General features: G+C 43.9%; 4 protein-coding genes across 7 annotated transcripts; all 4 read left to right on the forward strand.

Annotated features, from left to right (window-relative positions):
* Positions 1-69: 69 nt before the first annotated feature.
* LOC132788246 (uncharacterized) lies at positions 70-1,465 on the forward strand. The gene has a single exon (XM_060795577.1). It carries the CDS (start codon positions 1,049-1,051, stop codon positions 1,463-1,465), a length of 417 nt encoding a protein of 138 aa, XP_060651560.1. The 5' UTR covers positions 70-1,048.
* Positions 1,466-2,558: 1,093 nt separating this feature from the next.
* Positions 2,559-3,909, forward strand: LOC132793056 (uncharacterized). The gene has a single exon (XM_060802660.1). It carries the CDS (start codon positions 2,645-2,647, stop codon positions 3,803-3,805), a length of 1,161 nt encoding a protein of 386 aa, XP_060658643.1. The 5' UTR covers positions 2,559-2,644; the 3' UTR covers positions 3,806-3,909.
* Positions 3,910-4,510: 601 nt separating this feature from the next.
* LOC132793057 (uncharacterized) lies at positions 4,511-5,741 on the forward strand. The gene has a single exon (XM_060802661.1). The coding sequence runs from the start codon at positions 4,669-4,671 to the stop codon at positions 4,993-4,995; it is 327 nt and encodes a 108-aa protein (XP_060658644.1). The 5' UTR covers positions 4,511-4,668; the 3' UTR covers positions 4,996-5,741.
* A 479-nt stretch (positions 5,742-6,220) lies between these two features.
* LOC132793051 (transmembrane channel-like protein) lies at positions 6,221-18,208 on the forward strand. Of its 4 annotated transcripts, XM_060802648.1 has the most exons (18): positions 6,221-7,436; positions 7,519-7,559; positions 7,653-7,961; positions 8,186-8,313; positions 8,385-8,489; positions 8,856-9,044; positions 9,147-9,277; positions 9,959-10,069; positions 10,765-10,859; positions 10,913-11,009; positions 11,106-11,198; positions 11,270-11,425; positions 11,774-13,517; positions 15,235-15,339; positions 15,508-15,689; positions 15,765-15,941; positions 16,009-16,331; positions 16,399-18,208. In XM_060802648.1, the coding sequence occupies exons 1-18, from the start codon at positions 7,381-7,383 to the stop codon at positions 18,009-18,011; spliced, it is 5,655 nt and encodes a 1,884-aa protein (XP_060658631.1). In that variant the 5' UTR covers positions 6,221-7,380; the 3' UTR covers positions 18,012-18,208. The 4 variants fall into 4 exon arrangements, with proteins under 4 accessions (XP_060658631.1, XP_060658630.1, XP_060658632.1 ...); XM_060802647.1 differs by lacking the exon at positions 8,385-8,489 and having other exon boundaries at positions 7,366-7,436; XM_060802649.1 differs by lacking the exons at positions 6,221-7,436; positions 7,519-7,559; positions 8,186-8,313; ... (2 more) ...; positions 9,147-9,277; positions 9,959-10,069 and having other exon boundaries at positions 7,869-7,961; positions 16,399-18,206.
* The last annotated feature ends 707 nt before the right edge of the window (positions 18,209-18,915 follow it).

The raw sequence follows: 18,915 nt of genomic DNA on the forward strand, positions 1-18,915 counted from the left end.
AGTGCCAGTTGCCAGGCGAGTGTCGTTGTCACTGTTGTTGTTCCTCTTATAATTGTTATTGTTGTAGCTGGCGTTGCACACTTTGGTGTTCAATTAATTTAACGTGCTTCGCTTGTAACAGTGAACAGCGAACAGCATTCCAGCAGCAGGACATGCGAGTACACACACACAGCAAATGGGCTTGGCTGGCTTCACTATATACGAGTCCAGATAGGAAACGGGAGGAGGCGTGGCCAAAGGGGCGTGTGTGTGAACGAGCGTATCGCATATTGAAAATTAGAAAACAAACCCAAGGCAACAGCAGCAGCTCGTGTGCGGTCATAATTACCAGGACAGCGCAACTACAAAATATAAAACAAAACCAAAAACAAAAAATAAAATACAGCAAAAAAAAAGAGAGCGAAGCGAAGTGAAGCGCACTAATGGAGCGATGAGCAAATGAAAAATGAAAAACGCACGACATGCGATATTTTTTTCAGCTTTTTTTGACACTTTTTGGGGCAGAGGCCCGGGACATAATTACACAAAGCTAAAAGGCATGTAAATATAGTGCTCCTATAACAGGAGGTCAAAGCCTGACCCTGAACACTGGAAGTTTCACATCACCCATACGCAGTGTGTGCACGTCGACTGCTACGGCAAAATCATCAACATGTGAGCTATGTGACAGCAACGAGAAGCAGTTGAAAGTGCCGCGTGTCCTGTCGCCTCGTGAACGTCATTCACTTACACACTCATACTTGTATTCATACTCATACTCACACACACTCACTTTTTCCACGTACATTCATATTCACATTTATTGCGTGGCTTCGCCAACGCCAACGTCAGCGTCGACTCGTTTAATTCACATTTTATTTACGCTTTTGTTGCTGCTGCTGCCGTCTGCTGTCTGCTGGTCTCGTAATTGTTGCTTCCTTGGCCAGGACATGGATATACTCGCATAGTACGTTCGCGTTGGCGCTGCACAGCGGACGTGTTTGCGCGGCTTCCAGCTCAACACGGTTTAGTTAAGTTCGCTTGGGGTCAGCTGAGTTACAATTGTGTGATGCAAACGAATGGGGCGAATGAAAATGTGGAGCCAACTGCCGAGTCCGCGGACTCCATGCGCAGCACACCAGCCGCAATGCCACGTCGTCCCAAGCCGGGCATATTGCGGCTGGACATTGGCAAGCCACGGCGTTCATCAGGTGGTTCTGTGGACTTTCGATGCGTGAGCTCCGTGCCTGGATGTGGAGGTGGCTCTGGCGTAGCCAGCAGTGGAAGTGGTGGCGCCAACAGTGCCACAGGCGCCAACAGTGAGGTAAGTGAGCATGATTTACTGGACACCAGGGAGTGCTTACGATTTGCTCCCCACACACACACGTGCAGAGCACTGAGCACTGAGCAGCAAGCGCAGCTGCCGCAAAAAACCAAACCAAAAACCAATAGCCATAAACAAGCAGCACCTGGTCGAAAACCCTAACCATGCCATGGATGGATGCCAAAGGCGGCTAACAGATCAAATCGTTTGTAACTCGTTTAGAAAATTTACCTGAACGAGCAGCTTATTATGGCTAAGTAGACGAGCGAATGTCCTAGGGGAGTTTACATTATATGAATGGCTTCTATAAAGAGATTCCTAATGCAATCAGGCTTGATTTGCTGTTCGCTTTCGAATCTCCAAAGCGAATCTATACAATGATAATACAGTCATCATACAATGTGAGCAATGAACGTCTGGTTAACACCGTAGAAAGCAGCATACAGTTCAGACAAAATTGATAAATGCAAAGTTGCCCTAGAGGGTAATATATTTTGCCCACAATAAAAACTTATAGCTTATTTCGAAAATGTATGTTATTACAGCAACAAATTTCTACCGAAACGATGAATATAAATACCTTTAAAAGTCTCTTGAATCATTCGCCAAATCATTAGCTGTATACGAGCAAATTTCTACGAAATGATTCCTGCAAACAATTTCTGTTGAAATCATATAAATGCGAAATTACAAAAATAACTGCACAGGTTAATGATCGTATTACTTGAATAATGACAAAAGAAACACAATAATGTGGGGTCTCTTTTCTAATAATAGATACGGCAGAGCTCGTATTGCATCATTTAAATGGCAGATTTAGCTTTAACATGATTACTGGAATCTATTGAATAGAATCGAAAATACAGCGAAAGGAAGATAAAATGGTTTTAGTACATTATTCAATTTTTTGATGAGTAAAAAACTGTAAGGGACTGACAGACTGGAATGCAATATTTTAATGTAAACAATTTAATGAACGCATACTCAACCCAGTAGAGTAAAAAGTCCTTAGTCCGTTATCTGATTAAATCGCTGTTTTGTGTTCCCTTTAAAAGCAACACATATAATTTGAGTGGGGTCATCAACGCAGCGCAGCGCATGCAGATGGGCAGTTAGACCGCACCCAGGACAATAGAACACACGACTCACGCACTCAGGCACAACACAAATGCGCAGTCGTTAAGTCATAAAGCTAATGTGGAATCTCAGCAAACTGGGCACCATTTGGTGTACTCTTAAGTGGGTCAAGTAGGCATAGTAAAACACAACAACACCACACAGAGTTGAATAAAACTAACACGCTGCATTAGCACACACAAAACATAAATCGGAAACAGGATAATGACGGAGAATTTAACCAGCAATTATGAGGAATTGCATAGGGCATCGATGCGCTTTCTTACGGGCAGCACCTACGAAGGTTCCTGGCACGAGGATCTGCACATGATGGATGGCTTCGGCAGCTATCGTTTTCCCGATGGCAGCGAGTATCGCGGCCGCTTCGTGCAAGGCAAATTCCATGGCTATGGACATCTGAAGCTAGCGCTGCCTTATCGCTTCACCATCAAGGGAGAGTTTGTGCGGGGCAAACTGGTGAGCATTGATGACATGTGGTTTAACGATGGTCTCCACGTTGAGGGTAGCTTCCAGAATGGTGAATTTCTATGCGATGAATGGAAGTATCTGACGCCGCAGGATCGTCGCTATCAGGCGGAACGTTTCTACGGACAACAACCTGTGGGTCCTACATCTTACTTGACCAATAATCTATTGGCACGAACGGTGCCCGATGGCTGCTACGATGTGGAAGAGGGCATCTTCAATGCCGATAATGGCTGGCTGCTGGATAGGCAGCCGCCCTTCTCAAAGAGTGTCTATGTCAATTGTCCCAAGGAGCGTAGTTGGATCAAGCGACATTGTCGTGGGGCGCACAAGCAGCACGTGATTGAACCACTGCCGGACTTTTGTCGCAAGATTGTTGGAAATAATCTGGCAACCGAGGAATCGCAATTGACCAACATCACGCTCTATACACCCAAAAAAGAAGTACGACGCGAACGTTATTATCCCAAACTATGCAAAGCGAAATCTGAGCCAGATCGAGCAACTGCCGACTTTCTCTTTGCTGCCGATCGACCAAAGAATGCCCAGCAAACAATCACTGAAGTGTGCATAAGACGACATCACGAACGGGAGCAAAAGGAGATTGAAGAGTTCACTCGACTTTGGGAACGTAGTCGTCCAGGTGAAGCGCTGCCACCGCTTCACAGAGCACGCGATTGGACCAGCACCTCGGATCCAGAGAATGTCGATTCTGGAGCCACACAAACTGTTTCGGAGAGTCCTTCGGAAGTGTCACTTGTGGAGAAGACCAAGGATAATTTCGATACTGCCTATTGGATGGCCCAAAAGAAAGCTGGTGACAATCTCTATGTGGTTCAATCGTATATGAAACGTCCAGCTAGCTTTATTGACATTAATCGTTCCGTTTTTGAGCTGTAGTTTTGGTTAGAAAAACCATTTGAAATGTTAACAAAGAAAATTCTAGTGCAGAATGTGCAACACGTTGAACAACTTGTTGTCTAAATATATGTGATTTTCCCTTAGCAGTTTTTAGTAGTTTGCATGGAATGAAATTTGAAGTAAATTATTCAAATTTGTGCACAGCAAATATTTTATGCTAACACTCTGCAAAAATATAATTCTCTAAAAAAATAGACTTTAAATTTCACCATGCAAGCAACAAAAAGTTTGGGACACACAAAAGTTTAGAACTTGATTTGAATCATGGCAACAAAATTTTAATTTGAAGGAGTTTATTATCTTTGTCATTGATATGCTGTCTAGTCAATCACTTAGTATGGAAAATATTGCATTAATCTAAAAATATAAACGACTAGTTGGAAATCATTTTAATCCTTATTTATGTCAATGATGCAAGTGCACAAGTCACAAAACTTCACACAATTGTATATCAACATGAATATCTGAGACGATATGTGTCAGTATATTTTTAGTATTTCAGTATATTTTTAATATTTCAGTATATTTTAAGATTTTATTTTTTTGGTATATTCTTAGAATATGGTTTTATTGAAATAGCGTAATGAGGCGAGCACACTCGACTGTAGGTTTCTTACTAGTTTGCTCAGTTAAACAATCCTTAAGAGTCGCCTTCGGCTGTTATGTCTATTGACCGATTATTAGTATTAGCTTTCATTCGTTGATTTATTGTTGAAACAACCTGTTTATATTTTGCATTGACTGTTCAATTTGTTTTCGTTTACGAGTTTCTTCAAAAATAAGATTACATTTATATTTTATACATTTATATTGTACAAGTAATCGCTGGTGATTTTATCGATATGCCACATCGAAGAATAATCTACAGACAAGAGGATAAGTCGAGCATAACGTATTTTCCCACAGGCAGCAAATTCTGTGGCAGCCAGAATGCGTTGGGCATGCAGGACTATGGCATGTATGTATGGCCAGATGGATCGCGATACGTGGGCGTCTTTTGCGACAACAAGTTCCATGGCGATGGCTACATTGAGTTGTCGCCGCCGCACAACATCTGCTACAAAGTGCTGCACGAACATGGCAAGCTGAAAAAAGATCTACAACATGGCATTCACCGATTACTTGCAAGTGGATTTCACGTGGCACGGCGATGCGATGAGTTTCGATAATTGGAACTATTGCACGAACAAGAATCGATTGTTTTGTGGCGAAAAACGGGGGCAAATGTCGGCGGTGGGTCCTTTCAAGTATAAAAGCTGGCAAGGACACGAACCGCCGACATTGGCTCCCAACATATTCGATCTCGGCTTTGGCAAGTTCAATCGTTTCGGTTGTGTGACAGAAATACCAAATCACTTATCGCCGACGAGAGAGTTCTTTGTGGGCTGCGGCGAAACACGTGCGTGGATACAAAACAATTGCCGGCACGGTGAACTTGATGAAATTCAGCTGGATCCCGAGGTGATGGCAGACTTCACGCGACAAATCATTCACAACAATATAGAGAACGACAAACAAACAGTGGGCTACCCTTACAGAGAATTGACCGCATCGCCGAGTCATAGTTATTGTCTATGTCAACGTTCCAGCAGCGAGAGTTCACTGGGCGAAGTGCGTTTGCATTATGACAGCAGCTCGGAAAAGTCCTTCAAATTCGAGAGAAGAAATATTAAAACAAGGCGGCCAAACTGCAATAAATGCTTGTATCGGAAAATGAGACAAGAGCAGCGACCGACGGTGGACACAAGTAAAATGGTCACATCGATCGCCGAGACATTAATTAATATTCTACGCGCTTAACCCAAATTCCCAAGTGTCTGTTGGCCAAATGTATTTTCTTTTTTTTTTTTGGTTTTTGGGTCAAAGCCATATATAAAAAGAAATATATTGCATAGCCCAAGGCGTTGGCCAGCCATGTTTGAGTGTTAGATTTATGACAAGCGAAAGCAACACCTTAAAACTGCAATCGAACATGGAAATCCACTTAAAAGCCACATATGTGTTTGTTTTGTGGGTGTGGCAATTGGGTCAACAGCAACTCAACCTGACTGACTGTTCATCTTTAGTTTGTCTCGCTGTTTAGTTTTGGCGGCTGCAGCGGCTAATGAACCCATAAAAAGCCAACAAATTATGCTACACGTGCGACATGATTTCGATTTCGATATGAGGGAGTGAGCCAGAGACATCAGACATAGCCAAGCACGCACAGATAAATTTTGACGTTAATTAAAAGGGCAGAAGCGAACAAAAAATACACACATAAAATAGAAGGCTGGCAGAAGTTCATTTAATTAAAAGGCCAGTTCGCAAAAGGCTAAACGATAGTGAAATCTGGGAAAGCCCGAAGTTAAAAGGGAAAGTGAAAACGAAAGCAAAAGCGAAACACAAAAAAAAACACCGCAAAATGTTATAAAAGTTGAAATCATATTTCAATAGTGGGCGCGGAATATGTCCAAGTATGTGTGAGCCAATGTGTAGGTGTGTATGTCTGCCTCATTTCTTACTGTGTGTCTGTTGTTTTGTTGCTGTTGTAATTTCGCGATTTTCTTTATCAACCCTTGCATGTTTGATTTTCATTTACATGCCAGTGGCCAGTGGCCAGCCAAGAATACAACGTGACTCAATCCAACCACACACAAACACACACAAACACACACACACATACACATACACAATCACAACCATCTAAATGAACATTCAATGTCCTGTTCTGTCCAGTTCTGGCCTGGAACTCCTTGTGCTGTTGGCTACGCCCGGCGCTCGGCATCGTTGTTGTTATCACATGCCGTTGGCGATTTTAACGCTCATTCGTCTTCGTTTCAACTGGGCAAGGAAGTCAACGAGTGGTCAGTCACCTGCCCGACGTCCTTCTACTCCCCTACCTCAATGCCCGGGCGCGTGTCTATGTAAATTCCTTAACGTTCGCGCCGTCTCTATGTGTGTATGTTTTGGGCACGTTTTGGCTTTGATAAGTCCGCGAGTCCGAGTCCGAGTAGCGAATCTCTGGGTGGGGTTTCGGTTTGGCTCTCTGCGCTTCATTCATATTCATTCATTATTAGAAAAAATTTAACTCCACACTGGCTAGCTGGCGAGCGGGTGTGTGTCCTTTTGATGTCCTGTATGTGGCCTGCTGGCTCCGAGCAGCTCGCTAAGCCGTTCAGTCTGCGCGCAAAGCTGCTCCAAGGCGCTACGGCGGCACAAAAAAAAACCTAGAAAAACGAAAAGAAATAATACTCGAAAAAACTCTGAAAAAGAGATTTAAAATACATTTAATGTTAATTAAATAAATTATAAAACTTATATGTAAAATAAAAGTGATTACAAGAGTATTATTATGATAAATTAAATATAAAGTATACGTAGAGTGTGCGATTCCCATTTAAGTGTAAAAGAAACTTTTGCGAAGCGCTTTAGTTGTAATTAAAGTTGAATAACTCATATAGCACAACTCGGGCGTCACCTCACCACATCAATTATCCGTGACCTGGGCGCCGCCATGCGACTGGGATAAGGACAAAGGCGGAGGAGGAGGAGGCGGAGGCGGAGGCTGGCAGATGCAGAGCAGCGCCGACGAGCGTCGAGAATACTATCGAGGACAAAGGGGACGCAGGTAAGTAATACTGCCATGCAATGCTTTTTCAAATTACCTTTTTTGTAAATCGTCGTCTAACACATAAATCACATGCTCGCAGAACTGCTTCACAGGACGATAACAGATCCTATGAACTGAACGGTATGGGCAAGAAGAAACTATAAAAAACCGATAGTTGGGGGAGTAAGTTTACAGCACTAGTTTAATAGTTTTTTGTGTGTTTGCTCCACACAGATTTGCACACCACAGCACATAATCAGAGCAGCGACGTCGACAGCAACGCCTATAACTATCACGAGTCACAACAGCATTCACATTATCAGCCGCAGGACCTTCCATACGAGCAACAAAATGGCGTCGGCGATGTGGACGATGAGGAGGACTACTCAATTTCCGTATCGGCGATAATGCAAAGACGTGCCAGTGTGCGTGGCTATCGAGGCAAACGTGGCAGTCGCAGCTCGCGACGTGCATCGAGTCCCATGGATCACGTGCTCGATAGTGTGGAGCGGCGACGCTCCAGTGTTTATACCACAAGCTCAGGCAAGTACCTGCTCGAAATGTTTGCAAAGATTTCATTTCGTTTAACTTGTAAGGCCTCGAGTGGCTAATCAATTGGGAACAGAGTGTGAGAGGGCAGAGACTTTCTCTGATGTAGTCGTAATTTCAACCGTTACGTGCGCCCATTTGGTGGCACGTGGTCAGACGTGGCGTATGTGTAATATTTGCTTTTCTTCTTGCTTTCTTTTTACTGTCTGTGTGTGCAGAGGAGGGCACCAATCAGGAGTCCACGCAAGAGCAAATCTTTGAGAATATACGCCTGCACAAGGAGGTCATACAATCGGTCAAATTACAGCCATGGCCCATACGCAAGAAGTTGAAGCTGGTGCGGCAGGTAGGCCACCTTCAATTTCACGCCTTGATCTTAGTTGCCGCCATTAAGTTCGATTTTCTCTCTGTTGACAGGCCAAAACGTATGTGGCACGCCACGAGGGAGCGCTGCAGGAGCGTTTTGCCATGTCACGCAGCACCCGAGATTTGTGGGCGAGGTTTAAAATTTTAATGGCAGCGGTAAGTGAAAGATTTCACAGAGTACACAACTCACTCCCAGCAATTACGAGCTGTGTGTTCAGCTTGGCCAAATGCAGTCAAGGACCAAGTCGCAGCCCCAATATCAGTCCTCCGTCCTAGCTTCAACTCAAGTGTCCTGCATTTATTTATGCTTGCCAAATTTATGGCGCTCAAATAAATCTGCAGACACATAATTCACAAACTTGTCGACATTCTACATGAAAACCAATTAAAATACGAGCACAATCTACGCCTCTGACTCCAGCTCAGTCCGAGTTCGAGTCCGAGTCTGTATTCATGCATAACTCATGTCGCCTTCTCTACGTCTCCACTTCGTTCTCTTCATTCTCTTTCTCCTCTTCGCAGCGATGGCGGCACTGGAAACGTGAAACCACCAGTTTACTCACAGTGCTCATACCCTGGGAACTGCGCATCAAGGAAATCGAATCGCATTTCGGCTCCGGCGTCGCATCCTATTTTACATTCCTACGCTGGCTCATGTGGGTCAACATTATGATTGCCATTCCGTTGGTGGCCTTTGTCATTGGACCGGAGGTGCGTTCGCCTCAACCATTGTAATTGCTCTCTTCCATTCCCAGCATGTATTAACCACATCCCTTTCCTCTCTCCACGCTTCCTTCCCATCGTATTCTTTAGTACTTTGCAACGAAACACGATGAAACGGATCCGCGAAAACGCATGTCCGAACCGGAATACAAAGTAGCCGGTAATCTTTTCACATTCTGGGAATTCGAGGGCTACTTGAAGTATTCACCCATGTTTTATGGGTAAGTCAAGAGCATGAAAATGCAGAGAAGCAAAATATGCATATATAATATTATTACAGTGTTTAATGTGCTTTATGATTACCATGTAAATTCCATACCCTTTAACTTGTAAAAATGCCTATAAAATGTAATCGCATTAATTACGTATACGACTTGTGGCACAGTTTGTGATACAATATAATTTAACTTACTACAATTTTACCTAAAGTTGGCATTTATATTTGTGTAAATTTATTTGATTTAATTAAATTTTTTTTCGTAATTTCATTTTAAATGTATTAAAAAATTAACTAATATTTTCATGTATTGATAACCACAAGAGATTTTAAGAAATATATAAAAGTACAGATTTAAGCATTAGCTTTTTAATCTTTAGTTTCCATCAATTTCTTTAAACTTTCATTATTATTTTGTAATTTACATATCTTTCCGTATCACAATATTTAATTCCCTCAATTAAGAATGCCCGACTTAAAATTGTCTGGCAAGAGCTCCTTTAAATCCTTCCACACTACAGCTGCAATAATTAATAATAATTTCGCATGCAATTCGCCAGCAATTCAGTTGCATAATATAATCAAGTTAATTTTAAGTGGCGTGGTTAATGGCGAATTTCTTTATGCTCACATGTATTCGTTCACTCATATCTCTTTATCGCGTTTGCTTCTCTACTTCACATAGTTATTATTCGAGCACTTCCGGCATCAGCACATCCGGCTATAAGCTGCCGTTGGCTTACTTCCTCACTGCCGTGCTCGTCTACATCTACAGCTTTGTGGCCACGCTAAGAAAGTGAGTATGGGTATAGAGAAATAGAATTGATGGTGGAACGGAACACTTCATTAAATCTCTGAACATCGAAGCCACAAAGGCAAACTAAATGCCAAAAAATGGTCGTTAATTAATTAAACCGAACGCAACGTCGCGCTGATTAAATAATACAAATCTACGGCATGTTCGAGTTGTCCGAGTTGGGCGTGTTCTCCAAATAAACGAGAAAGGGGGGAAGTAAAACTTCGCCTATAAGGAAAAAACTTGGCCATTATGATTTACGCACGCACGCGGCCAGACACGAGACAAGCGAAGCGGCAGCGGCGGCTGTGGCAGCGTGTTAACTGGACAACCGAAAGGGGGCAAGAGCGAGAGGGAGGACTAGGGAGTGTCCTGGCTGGCAACGGTTGCTCCTTTTAATGGCTTTGTCGGCATTATGTTGATTTCGTAATTGAACAAAGTAGCAATGTCAACAGCAACGGCAACGACAGCACCGACAGCAACGAGGATGCCGACACTGACCTTGCCACTTGTGCTGCCACACGTTTGTGGCACGTGCGCGGCATGCGTGAATTTGTACTATTTTGTGGTCATATTTTGTGCGGCATTAGGCAGCCAGGATTTGTGCGCCAATTATGGCTTGTAAACCAACTTTTTTCTTTACTCTTTTCTTCTCACTTAACATGACTTTGCGTCACTTTTCTCTTTCATGACAGAATGGCAGAGAATTCGCGCAACTCGAAACTTTCCTCGAAGGATGATGAGTGTGTCTTCTCGTGGAAACTCTTCACCGGCTGGGACTTTATGATAGGTAAGCAGCAACGAACAAAGAAGGAACTCAACTTTATTATTACCTTTGCACAGGACACGCGGAGACGGCGCATAATCGCATCGCATCCGTTGTTGTTGGCTTCAAGGAGGCGCTGCTCGAGGAAGCCGAAAAGAAAAAGGATAATCGCAAGTAAGTGCCAAAAGGATATACCGAGTATGCAGCGTCAATTGCAGTTTATAATTGCACTATTACCATGCTCCATGATGTGTTTTCTTCCTCCTGCAGCTGGCGCGTGATATTACAAAGGATATTGGTTAACATTCTGGTCATGGGCCTGCTGGGATTATCGGGAGCCACAGTTGTCCTACTGGTGAATCAGTGTGTATCCTTTGCTCTGGCGTACGAAATTACACTTAACTCGAGTAATCGCTTTTCTGTGTTGCTTTTAGCTCTGAGGATTTGGCCAAGCACGACAATTGGCTCAGTCGCAATGCCGTGAATGTGACCATGACGCTGTTATCCTTCTTCCTTCCCATGATATTCGAAGCCTTGGGCCTCTTCGAGAACTGGCATCCCAGGCAGCAGCTGCGTCTGCAACTTGCGCGGTAAGCAAAGAAAAACATGCAGCAAATGCTTTGTGGCAAATATGCAAAAGAAAACTTAAGAAAATAAAACAAATAAGAAAAAGGACCGAGAAAATAATCTTGAATGAATAAGAAATTATTTGTAATTTTACTATTCAATTATTATAATTTAAAATGTATACAGACAACACGCCAAAAACATTTTTATCACTCTGTTTAAAAACTTGCAAATATTCTGAATACTAATGCTCTTCACAAATTATGTTCTACACATCAATCAGTACTGTCGCCTTTTTCTTACGTTATTTTTAAAGAAAAATATCCATTCATTGATCATCTCTTTCATTTATTCCTCTTCTCCCTCCACAGCATCATGATACTTAACATGTTGAATTTGTATTCGCTGATGTTCTCGTTCATCTACAAGATCAACAGCAAGGAGAAACCGCTCCAGATGCTGAAGCTGGAGAACGAAACCAACACGCAGGAGCTGCACCACCTGATGAGCTCCATTGAGACACTGAGAGCGATGACCACAACGACGCCGCTTTACAGTGACAGCACATCGGACGGCTTCTCTGATGATCTGACCACAACAACACCTTGGGGAGCCGATTCTTCGGGCACCACCGATGCGCTCTTCTCTAGCACTGCGGTGGGTGCAATGTTGTCAACGCTGCAGCGGATTAAGTGCTATAACATAACTTTTAAATGCTCAAAACCACGACTATTTCGGATATTTGGCAATCCCAAGAACATTACCACCACCTTGATGCTGCTGAATCTGACAACAACCACAATATTGCCCAGCATAACGACGCCAACAACAACCACCGAAATGTGGACTACGCTGCCACCCATAACAACTACTGAAACAACGACAACGACAACGACGACGACGACGACGACACCTTGGACTACCTTACCAACAACCACTCCAACGACAACAACCACCAAAGCAACAACCACAACGCTGCCAACCACACAAAGTACAACAACAACAACAACGACAACTGCGGCGCCATTTACAACCGATGAGGATGGCTCCTATGACTATGGCAGCGATGAGCCACAGTTGGGTTCATCCAGTACTACAACGACGCCAGCGCCTGGCAACGATAGCTACTTCAACTATGTAGATTACTTTGAAGGTGGCGAGTTGCCCGATGGCGCTGATGAGCTGGTTACCACTGAGCAATCAGATGATCCGTTGGCACAGGCGCTGGCTCAACTGGATGAGCAGCCACGCAAAAAAAGGCAGGTGGAGCAATCGCCACCTGTGTGGCACACCAGCAGATACAGTCGAAGGCATCGCAATGGCAGCACCACATTGTCAGAGCCTACAACACCCGCTAGTTACACACCGCCACCCATCTACAGACCACCCTATAGGCCAGCACCACCAGTATGGACGCCACAAACAAGCAGCAGCAGCAGCACCACCACCACCACGACCACAACACGTCCTATAAGCCGACTGAGTGAGGAAGAGTGGCGACGTTTTCTGCAAGAGAGGCGCAACAAATTAAACATTCCCAACATCACCACCACAACTACCACCAGCACCACTCCGAAACCCAACACCACCACGAGACCTACGACGACAACTACCATACGCACCACTGAGGCGCCAACAACCTCAACAACGGAGAACATAGAAAGCAGCAGCAGCACTACAGAGAGTTTCAGCTCCACCAGCAGCAGCGATGGAATCTTCGGCTCTAGCAGCACCACCGAAGATGATGAGAACATAGTTGGCGGCAGCACAACTACAACACCCTTTTACATAGACTACGCACAGATTGAGGGCATTGGCAGCACAGTCTACTACGACAACGATGCACAGCATGGCAACACAGAGCACTGTGTGATCACCGTGTGTCCGCCCGAGAATCAGGACTTCTTCGGCAGCACAACCACAGCCGACGGACTGGAAACCACACTCAGTAGCGAAGCACGGCAAACCACGGTGAAGAAGACTCCTCTGGAGTTGCAAGTGGAGCGACTGAAGGAAGTGCGTAAGGCACTGAAAACCATTCAAATGAATCTTACAACAATGTGCTGGGAGACATCATTGGGTCAGGAGTTGTCAAAGGTCATCGTCTTTGATGGGGTAAGCAAAAAAGAATACAAGTAGGCAAAGACAGAAGAGATGAATGGACAAATGTCTGGCCGCAGTTTAAACACAAATTTGTCAGCATCAGCAGCAACTGCTATCAATTTCCTTTTTGCCAGTCGAAAATGCGACGTTTCCGCAGCACCAGGAATCATCCGGGGAGCAAATAAACAGCTGCAGCGTCGTTGTTGTGCTCATATCGAAATCTATTTAACTTTGAAATATGATTGAACTTTAAAGAGGGCAACAACCAGACAGACAAGCTGGCAGTGAGAGCAAAAGCAGTGTGCTACTTAGGCGATAGCGTGAAATCCCGTTTAGCTAAATTGTCCGGAAAATGCTGCACGAAAAAAATTTGTTTTCCGCTCTTCATGGCAAAAAACAAAATTTTTTGTGTTAGCTTGAAAAGTCAAAAGCAAAGCAACTAAAACTGAAAATCTATGTTTAGATTAGTCGCAAACTGTATACCCTTGCCTTATGAATTTCTATATACTTCAGCTAAGTTTTCCTGAATGTTTTTTCTGAATTTTAATTTAACATTAAGTTGCTAGTTCAAATTAAAACTATTTTCATTATAGCCAACTTTTGTAATACCAACAAATTTAAATTGTTGGCATATTCCCTTTCAAATCTAAGCTACCCCCTATGTAAGAAATATATAGCACAACGACCCAGACAGAACCAAAAAGTATTTTATCATAATAATCGCTCTCCAGAGTCCTTTGCCCAATACGCAGCTGGTATTCGCTTGGCATTGAACGCAATTTATACTTATCAATGAGCGGCATTTGCATAGGAAACATTTTTGAACTTTTGCCATCGATTTCCAAGTGTTTTTCTTCACTCGATTCCTTTGTTGGATGAGTGTCGATTGGCCTAAGATTTGATTGTGAACTTAAAGTCTAATCGCAAACAAATTCATGGGCTCGACACGGTCAACTTTTCGGGGTCGTTTTTTCTTTTGCTTTTACCATTTGTATAAGCAGCTTTGCTTGAAAAGCTTACAAAAAATTTAGAAAAAAGGCGCACAATTTGATTATGTAGATACATATTTTGTTGTTGATATTTTCGATGTTGTTGTTTTTGATGTTGTTGTTGTCATCTGGACATGGCGTACATAATCTCTATTAAACGATTTGGGCACATAAATTAAACAAGTTACGAGCCTTAAGTTAAGCGCCTTTATGCCTTACGCATAACAAAATTTTAAGCTCAAGTCACTGTTTGCGTTAGGTTAAGACCCAATTGGGTTTTGGTCATGTGCGGTTTTACTAACAGACGATGTAGTAGGAAGCAAATATCCTTTGCACAGTCTTGGGTATCCTTGGGTATCTTGCCTCGTTCCAGGTACGTGTTCGTGCATGAATTTCGGTTGGGAAATAAATGGGTTTCTGGTCAGATAGTTTGCAGGATTGTGCGGCCAGTAAATCAGCCATAAACATGTCTCGAACTATGTTACATGACTAGCTGCTAGAAATGTGCAAGGGTTTTGGACAAAAAGATGCCCTGTAAGTAAGCTAAACAATGCACTGCAGTTCTTAAAAGTATCCAAAGTGTTGCCACCTTTAAAGCTTACAGGGTGTAAGCAGACAATGTGCTGTGTGGCAGAGCTTGTGGCACGTTTTGAAGCATGTGTTCTGTGCCACAAATACCACTTCATTACAACATGCTTTGACCGCCCCTTCTTACTCTCCTTGTTCACGGTATGTTGCAGCTCATGTCCATCGTGGCGCCGCTATGCATCGACTTTCTGCGTGCCCTATTTGTGCGGTATGTCAATCAAAACTGGTGCTGGGACATGGAGAAAACGTTTCCGCAGGTGAGTGCAAGAGCGAAAGCGAGAGCAGAACGCACACACTTTTATCCTAGTTAGCAACCTCATCCCGCATTCTCGACTTTTTTCCCCACTCTCTTTCGCAACATCAACCAAACGACTGTGACTAATGGGTCGCCTTTGTTTTTGCGGCATGCGGCATGCGACATGCAGTATGGAGACTTTAAGATAGCTGAGAACATCCTGACGTTGATTAATAACCAGGGACAGGTGTGGATGGGCATTTTCTTCTCACCCGGTCTGGTGCTCATCAACCTTGTCAAACTGATGATTATGATGTACTTTAGATCCTGGATTGTACTCACCTGCAATGTGCCACACGAGGTGGTCTTTAAGTATGTATCCTAGTATCCTTGTTGCCTTCTCTTTGATCTACTATATCAAAGTAAATATTTTGTTGTATGTTGCAGAGCCTCCAAATCGAACAACTTTTATCTATCCCTGTTGCTGACCATGTTATTCCTCTGTGTGCTGCCCGTTGGCTATGCTATTGTTTGGCTGCGCCCTTCCTGGCACTGTGGACCCTTTTCCGAGTACAATCGCATCGCTGAGTTCATAACAAATACCACCAGAAACGCGCTACCCAAGTAAGTCTCAAGCCAACTGACCCCTGAGGCAATGTTAATAATTCTTTGACTTACAATCGCTTGCTAGGCAACTTCATGAGCCACTGGACTATCTGACATCGTCGAGTACCGTTATACCGCTTCTTTTGCTACTCATACTCATCATTTATTATCTCATATCGCTGACGGGGGCGTTACGCGAAGCTAATCAGGATCTGCGTACACAGTTGCAGAAGGAGCGCGAGGAGGAGCGCAAAAAGATTTTCAAAGTTCCCGAGGTTAAGCAGGCGGAACCAACCGCCACAACACTGACAAATCGCTGGCGCAAAGTGCTCGAGGCATCGTCCCCCGTCACGCCCACACAGCCGCCAGATTTTGACAACGAAGAGTACAAGAATCAGGCACGCAAAGGTAAGTAGCCAACAACTTTTGCCTCCTCCATGCTGCTTAACTCAACTTTCGCCTGCACTTTGCACAGAGCTCATCTCACGCATCATGAAGAAGGCATTGCGCAAGGGTTCAGCCACCTCGGATGACGACTCGTTGCGTCGCGACGACGACGACACGGACACTGAGCACCAAGACTCGTTGCCCCACGACGAGGAGCCCAAGGAGAAGCGCAGCTTTGGCCTGTCACGCTTGCAACAAATACGTCGCACCCGGAAACCCTCGCTCGTGGACATCGTGCAGATTGCCAAGCAGGAACGAGCACGTTCCGATTCCATTGCAGCGGCCTCAAATGCTGGTGGCAGCAGTCCCGGTACCGACCACTTTCCCGTCAAGGAACCGCATCCTAAGAGTCGCTTCAAGGTGGACAGACATGAGCGCAAGGAGCGGGAAAGTTTCAGGGAGAAAAAGGAGCACAAGCATAGGCAACACCCACCGCCCTATGACCCACCAAATGAACACGATCCAGAGACTAACTCGCGCATTGTGAATGAACGACGCGCTAGTTTGTTGCGTCGCAAGCGGGACAAAGAGAAGGACAAGGAGAAGGAGAAGGATGAGCAATCGAAGCCCACAACACCCGAGGCGGAACCACAGGCTCCTGAGCCAGCGGCACCTGAGAGTCACTTTCACATAGTGGACGAAAAGAAGCCTCCCGAACATGAGGAGCAACAAGAGCGGCCACCTCCGCCGCCGCTTAAAGAGGGCGGTACCCTCGAAGGTCTCGGGTTGAGCAAATTCAAGTTCCGCAGACACAAATCGAAGCACAACTCGTCGACCAGCAGACAAGAGCCTGAAGTATTTAAGTTTGATGACAAGAGTCTCGAGAAGAATAAATCCGGAGAGATTCCCCAAGTGCCCAGCAGCGAGCACCTTAACAGTGAGCTGACAAGTAGCAACTCCAATGGCAATGGCAATGGATCGTCTGGTGAGCCGCAGCCGTTGCCTTCACCCACTCCTAGCTTGGGTCTGAGTCAGCGCCAAATGAATGCAGAGAAACTGGCGGCATTGTCTCGCCAGGGACGCAAGAAAATTGGTTCCCTGTTGGCACTCGTACGTGAGGCAGTTAATCTGAAAAAGGACGATGTTGAGCAAGGGTCAGACGAGTCGCCAGGGCCCACAACACCCACATATTTGGCCTACACACCGCCACCACCACCTTCAGTGTTGTCGAGCAACTCAAGTGCCACAGCTCTGGACATGCCACCAACGCCAGAGCCGGATTCACCCACACCCAGTGCGCCACTGCACTTTGGCAGCAGCACATCCTCATCGTCCAGTCGTCCAACCATCAAGCCTCCAATACCACCCGCAGTTGGTGGCCCCAACTCATCATCCACGCCCACTCTAGCCACCATGGATGATTTGGAGGAATTGGATCTGCCTGGTCCGATTACCTTCCCCAAACGCAGTGCTTCCCAGCGGCGTCGCGTCATGCGAGAGGACTCCCAAAGTTCTATCTGGTCCGACAACATTCCGACGATTACCATCAGCACTACAGGCAGCGACGAATGCATTGTGGAGCCTGAGGCAACAGTTGCAGCACCTACGGTGAATGGACATCCAGAGCGAAGCGATTCACCTGGTCCCACTGTGAATATCATAAAGATCGACATTGAGGAGAGCCAAGATGAGGAGAAGTAATTTCACAAGTGTCCTTAAACAACCAAAGTGTCTTCTTAGCCCAGGAAAATTGTTAAGTCTACTTTCCACTAAGCTTAAACTTGTTATGAACAACAAATCCTAGTAAATTCAATACTCCTCTCTCTTTATCTATTTGTCTATCCTACAACATGAAACTTAATAAAAAGAAATAGATTGCTTTCCTTTAAATGAAATTCTTATTGTTTAATTTAATAAGAATATTACATTTTGAATATGCGTTGAAAGTTTTATATCAAACAGCTTTTTGTTGTAGCGCATGAAAAGCTGCAAAAGAAACGGACATAAACCAAAGCTTCGCTACATGAAAGCTTTATGTTTAATTACAGTAGCATAACTTTAACAGTTTCTGTTAAGTTTCGAACATAACATAATAATGCTAAATTCAAAACTTTTTGTTAGATAAAGAAATTTGTATGTATGTATCTACCATAAAGCCATAAAAAATATAATTAACGGATGCCGATTCATTTTACTTCTCTTCTGTAATGAGGGAAAGACCAACTGCAATAATTTTATTCAGATTTCTGTAAGTAACTCAAATACTGAACAAATCAAATTAGAGAGGCACTAAATTTTAGAATAAAATTACCTCACCAAATCACAAGAGATAGTAAAGTTCATCCGGGCATAATCAGTCAACTGTTGGCGGGGAAAAAATTGAGAATTATTCTGCAAATTGCCGGCACCATAAAAATTTAAATACATTTCTTATCAACACTGCTATTATTATGTAAAAATTATTAACTCAAAGCTATTTTCGTATTTTTGAGAGAATTTTTACTTCCTAAAATATTTTCGACTCTCTAAATGCCTTATCTGAAGCTCAGTTTTTAGAAATGGTATAGTTCAGAGAATATGATTTGGGTAAAGCATCTCGTGTTAA

Source organism: Drosophila nasuta, chromosome 3, assembly GCF_023558535.2.
Source record: "Drosophila nasuta strain 15112-1781.00 chromosome 3, ASM2355853v1, whole genome shotgun sequence".
NCBI classification, from domain to species: Eukaryota; Metazoa; Arthropoda; class Insecta; order Diptera; family Drosophilidae; genus Drosophila; species Drosophila nasuta.